This window comes from Lepus europaeus, chromosome 19 (assembly GCF_033115175.1).
Source record: "Lepus europaeus isolate LE1 chromosome 19, mLepTim1.pri, whole genome shotgun sequence".
NCBI lineage: Eukaryota > Metazoa > Chordata > Mammalia > Lagomorpha > Leporidae > Lepus > Lepus europaeus.
In genome coordinates, this window is record NC_084845.1 from 420473 (window position 1) to 426690 (window position 6218).

General features: G+C 39.4%; 1 protein-coding gene across 10 annotated transcripts in view; it reads left to right on the plus strand.

The window, feature by feature from the left end:
• ZNF606 (zinc finger protein 606) overlaps positions 1 to 6218 on the plus strand; it is a 31752-nt gene that overhangs the window by 19411 nt on the left and 6123 nt on the right. For 6 of the 10 annotated variants that reach the window (XM_062177437.1, XM_062177439.1, XM_062177438.1 and 3 more), the window contains one exon: positions 1802 to 6195. The exons of 1 other annotated variant lie outside the window; for it this stretch is intronic. In XM_062177437.1, coding sequence (XP_062033421.1) covers positions 1802 to 3780 — 1979 coding nt within the window. In that variant the 3' untranslated portion in view covers positions 3781 to 6195. Of the gene's footprint in view, positions 1 to 1801; positions 6199 to 6218 lie in introns of those variants that run through there. 3 more of the 10 variants (XM_062177442.1, XM_062177440.1, XM_062177441.1) reach the window with 3 other exon arrangements.

Below are 6218 nucleotides of genomic sequence, written 5' to 3' on the forward strand. Positions count from 1 at the left end.
GATCCTCCGAGGGCCTGTAAGTCCTCCGAGGGCCTGTGGATCCTCTGAGGGCCTGTAAGTCCTCCGAGGGCCTGTGGATCCTCTGAGGGCCTGTAAGTCCTCTGAGGGCCTGTGGATCCTCCGAGGGCCTGTGGATCCTCCGAGGGCTTGTAAGTCCTCCGAGGGCCTGTGGATCCTCCGAGGGCCTGTGGATCCTCTGAGGTCCTGTGGATCCTCTGAGGTCCTGTGGATCCTCTGAGGGCCTGTGGATCCTCTGAGGTCCTGTGGATCCTCTGAGGGCCTGTAAGTCCTCTGAGGGCCTGTGGATCCTCCGAGGTCCTGTGGATCCTCTGAGGGCCTGTAAGTTCTCCGAGGGCCTGTGGATCCTCCGAGGGCCTGTGAGTCCTCTGAGGGCCTGTGAGTCCTCCGAGGGCCTGTGAGTCCCACCAGCTTTCCTTCTCTTATGCTCAGTGCTGACCATTCTCAGTCACTCTCCTGGGCCCTCCGTCCTTACATAGCTACCATTTTACAGAGCATGTCAGCTGCTTCCTGATCTCAGTAGACAGAATAAGGAAACTTGTCTCTTTTCCCTGCTGTGTGTCTTTTATGCTAGCCTTCTGCAAGAACCTAAGCTGGAGACTAGAAGTCCTCTTGACCCTCTCTTCTCTCCAAGAAGTAATCTCTCTCCTATTTATTTATTTTTAAAGATTTATTTATTTATTTATAGGGTGAATCTTTCTCATTGGCTAGACTCTACGGAATAAGAAATGTGATAGCATTTATCATAGATAACATCCTGGCTTGAAACCTCACTAGGTTTCAAGAAACCTTACTTTTTCCTAACTCTACTCGCTGCTTTCTTTGGCAGGTGTCAAGATAGGGGAGCAAGAAGGGCAGTATAACACAGAAGTCAATTCTGATGCCAATAATTTACACATTCCTTACTAAGGGTCTGCATGGTCATTCTACATTTTCTAAGCTGGTCATTTTATTTTATTTTATTCTTTTCATTTTTATCAGTGGTTTCCTAAGATCACCCCTAGTTGCAGTAGAAGAACTCACTAGGACCGAAAAGTCATTATACTTGGAGTTATGGTTTATTATAGTGAAAGGATACAAATTAGCACCAGCAAAAGGTAAAGATGGATGGGGCTAAGTCCAGAGGAAACTGGGTGTAAGCTTCTGGGAGTTGTTCCCAGTGGAGTTGCATAGGCACAGTAACTTTCCCCAGCAGAGTTGGGACAACATACGTGAAGCATTTTTTAAAATTAGGAAACTTGCCTGAGCTGCGGAGTCCAGGCTGTTTATTGGTGGTTGATCAAGTAGACACACAGTGTCTGTGAGATTGAACACAGTCACTGAAATTCTAGACCTCCAGAGAAAAAGCAGATGCTCACTGTAAATGCATTGCACAATGCACAAATTATTGGAGAAATAATTTGTACAGAGCTTCCAGGCCTTGAGTATGCAGTACATTCAAAAGTAGAAATGCCAGTATCTAAATTCCCAGGAATTGTCCAAGGGCCAGTTATGAAACAGGCTTTCTTGGTTATGTGCAAAGTTTAAACAACTCAGTCCTATAGAGCTAACTCCTTTCTGAGTACCCATTTTGTGACCTTTTCATAGGAAACTACTCTTAAGTGATCTTATTAGCTTTCAGTACACAATTATTAACTCTTCTTCACTTTATTCTCTTATTAGGTTCTTGAAAACAAATATACATCTGCCTTTTAAATAATATGGACAGTAAATCTTACTATTCCCACTCTGTTCTGAAACATCTTTCCTCTATGTTTTCATTGCTTTTTTCTGTCTATTTCAGAATGGATGAAAAATCTTGAAAGCAAAGCATTGGTCCCAATACAAAGCATATTTGAGGAGGAGGAAAAATCCCATGACATGAGCTTGGAAAAATACATATGGGATGATCCTTTGTTCTCCAGGGTAGAAGTTTTAGGCTGTAAAGACCAATTAGAAATGTACCACATGAACCAGAGTACAGCTATGAGGCAAATGTTCTTCATGCAAAAGCAAGTGCTGTCTCAAAGAGGCTCTGATTTCTGTGAACTTGGGACAGAGTACAGCCAGAACTTAAACTTTGGTCCTTCACAGAGAGTTTCCCATGTAGAACATTTCTATAAGCCTGAAACACGTGCTGAAAGCTGGAAATGTAACTCAGCCGTACTGTATGCAGATAAGGTTACCTGTGAAAATAATTATGACAAAGCCTTCTGCCAGTCCATTCAACCTATTCACACTACAAGAATGCAAGCTGCAGATAATCTTTTCAAATGTACTGATGCTGTTAAATCTTTCAATCATATAATACATTTTGGTGATCATAAAGGGATGCACACAGGAGAGAAACTTTATCAATATAAGGAATGCCATCAAATTTTTAACCAGAGCCCAGCATTTAGTGAACATCCAAGATTTCATGTTGGAGAAAACCAGTATGATTACAAAGCGTATGAGAATATCTTTTACTTCTCATCCTTCATGGAACATCAAAAAATTGGTACTATAGAGAAAGCATATGCATACAATGAATGGGAAAAAGTCTTTGGGTATGACTCATTCCTTACTCAACATACAAGCACGTATAGTTCTGAGAAACCCTATGAATATAATGAATGTGGGACATCTTTCATCTGGAGCTCGTACCTTATTCAACATAAGAAAACTCATACTGGAGAGAAACCCTATGAATGTGATAAATGTGGAAAGGTTTTTAGGAATCGTTCAGCCCTGACTAAACATGAACGGACTCACACTGGAATAAAACCTTATGAATGTAATAAATGTGGAAAAGCCTTCAGCTGGAATTCTCATCTTATTGTACACAAGAGAATTCATACAGGAGAAAAACCTTATGTATGTAATGAATGTGGGAAATCTTTCAATTGGAATTCTCATCTTATTGGACATCAGAGAACTCATACTGGAGAGAAACCTTTTGAGTGTACTGAATGTGGGAAATCTTTCAGCTGGAGCTCTCATCTCATTGCCCATATGAGAATGCATACTGGAGAGAAGCCCTTCAAATGTGACGAATGTGAAAAAGCCTTTAGGGATTACTCGGCCCTTAGTAAACATGAAAGAACTCACTCTGGAGCAAAACCATATAAATGTACTGAATGTGGCAAATCATTCAGCTGGAGCTCCCATCTTATTGCCCATCAGAGAACTCACACAGGAGAAAAACCCTATAACTGTCAGGAATGTGGCAAAGCATTTAGAGAACGCTCAGCCCTTACTAAACATGAAATCATTCATTCTGGAATTAAGCCCTATGAATGTAATAAATGCGGAAAATCTTGCAGCCAGATGGCTCACCTTGTCAGGCATCAAAGAACTCATACTGGAGAAAAGCCTTATGAATGCAATAAATGTGGAAAGTCTTTCAGTCAGAGCTGCCACCTTGTTGCTCATCGGAGAATTCACACTGGTGAGAAACCCTATAAATGTAATCAATGTGAAAGATCCTTTAACTGTAGCTCTCATCTTATTGCACACCGGAGAACTCATACTGGAGAGAAACCATACAGGTGTAATGAATGTGGGAAAGCATTTAATGAGAGTTCTTCCCTTATTGTGCACCTGAGAAACCATACTGGAGAAAAACCCTACAAATGCAACCATTGTGAGAAAGCTTTCTGTAAGAATTCTTCCCTCATTATTCATCAGAGAATGCATAGTGGCGAGAAACGCTTTATATGCAATGAATGTGGAAAAGCCTTTAGTGGTCACTCAGCCCTGCTTCAACACCAGAGAATTCACAGTGAAGAAAAACTGAATTGAATTGAGGAAAGGTTTTTCTTTATTGTACATTTGATTAACACATTGGGAAAAAACCTCATAAATATAATGAAGGAGAGAAATTTTTCATTAAGAGTTTTTAGTAAGACTTGTCCCCTTGTTACTCAGTAGAAAATATCTTAGAAGAAACCTTATGAATGAAAAGATTAGGGAAAAGCTTTCAGCAGGTATGTGGTCCTTACTCAACATAAAATAATGATGACCAAAATTCTAAACTCCCCTATGGCCTACCAGGAATCTATAGTTGAGGCACATGACTGGCGAAAAAGGCATGTTTTAGCAAGAGCTCTCACCTATTTGTAGATCAGTGTGTATTGTTAAGGGAAAAACATGCTGAGAATAGTGTTTTAACTAGAAATACACTTTTTTTTTGTTAAGCTGGAGTATAGGGTGGAAAGCTTTACAATAACATTTTGTGCATAATGATAGAAATACAGATTTTGCTATTATAAAGTAAGGGGCTAAGTGCCCTTTACAGAGTAGGATATGGGATACTAAGTTTGAATTTAAGAAAAAATGTAGTATAGTATCGAATGGGGTGTTTACTGTTGATCCAGATTAACCTCCTTTAGAAAAGATTAGTAAGTAACTGAGATCACCAATGGTGGAAAAGTTGTTACATAGGCATATGAGACTGATTTTGTTGGAACAACAGATGCTACTTAATAACCCAGTGTGTCAGTGCCCATTATTTATGCATTACTGAATCATTGGTTAATTAGTTTGTAATTTGTTTTAGGCAATCACTATAAATTATAATTATGTACACTGCTTCAATATACATAAAATGAAGGCATAAAAAGGATGAATTGTAAAAAACATATCTGCTATAAAAATGTATGTGTATGAAGATCTGAAAGATCCATGAAGAAATTAACCAAGTTAAGATTTTTTTCTGAAGTTTTACAAATACATATAGCGTTTATCATGTATTAGGCTTTGTTTAAATGCTTTTCAAATATTAGCCTTAACTCAATGAGATAGGTACTGTTAGTCCCAATTTTACAAAGAGGGAAACTAAGGGACACAGCTAGTAAGGAATGGAGCTAGGATTGTTTGACTCCAGAGTTCATTTTTTTAAACTGCTGTGTTATGCTTCTTGTCCAGTGATATTTTTCCCTAATGTGTTTTCCCCTTTTGTTTAGTGTTCCTATAGTAGATATTTGGTAATAAAATCAAGAAAATCCTAAGCACTGAGAAATAAAGTTACCTGATTCCTGTCTCATGAAGGATTTCTGGAAACATAAGAGCTGAGATTCCTGTGGAATATGAAAAAGCCTGAATTGGACATTGGGTCCTGGTTTCCTGGAATTTCATTGCCCACAACTCAGGATTACAGGGCAGCAGGGCCTGGACAACTACTGGAGATTTTGGCAAACCTGAAGAATACCACTTGACAGGTTTAGAATGCTTCTCCATGAAGCCATGGGCAAGGCTGTGTATTCTTTTACACAGGCACTGCTATGTGTGAGAGTACCCTTCTGAAAGTCTCCCTTGAATTCAGTGTTTATTATTATTTTCATCAGGTAGACAGATTATTTGATAGGAAGAAGGATTCGGAAGGGAATGGAGTCCATCACTAGTCCATCCCCTAGAGTTAGGAATTCTCTCTGAGTGTTCACAAGAGAGGAGTGAAGCCACAGAGAACTTGGGTGGCTTCTCTCTGGTTCATAAAATATTCCTAAAGCAGGGCTGTATTTAGGGGCAAGGATTCTTCCTGGATAGGCTTCAGGGTATTGCATGAATATAAGGCTCATCTAATTTCTCAAGATCCATGACTCACCAGTGGTTGAGAAATGATTGCATACTGGAGCCATGGGGAGACTAATGTTTACTGTCTGACTACTGTAGCTTGAACTCACTGAGCTATGTAACACTTGATTCCTAACTTCAGAGCTGAATGTGTTAGTGGTTACCCAATATATGTTGCAGGAGTGAATTAATGTTTTCCTGGGTTTCTCATGGGATTAGTGGAGAGAATAGAGTTAATATGATCTCTGTGAGAGGGTCTGGCCAGCATTGGTCAGGTGTACCTGTGTGCACTGCCTGTTTAGAATGGGGGAGGGATGGTTTGGAGATAGCTTGTTTTAAAGTGGATAAAACCCAAGAGTTTGTACAGATACCCTGTCCTCCCAGAGAAGGTGGGCTCTTGGGTTTGTTGTAAAGTGACTGCTGCATCAATAAAGCTCTTGGCTTCTTAGTATACAAAAAATCATATATATTTGTAAGAAAAAGCATGATATATCTGGAATCATACTGCCACTATAATAGGAATATTATTATCTAATACCTATAGTGAATCTAGATTCTCAGTTTTAGAGACTCCAACAGATTTGATAGTTTGTATGCAATATTCCACAGCATCCTGGCAACTTATATCATTATTACCAAGCTTATTAAAACTTTTTGGTTACTTATTT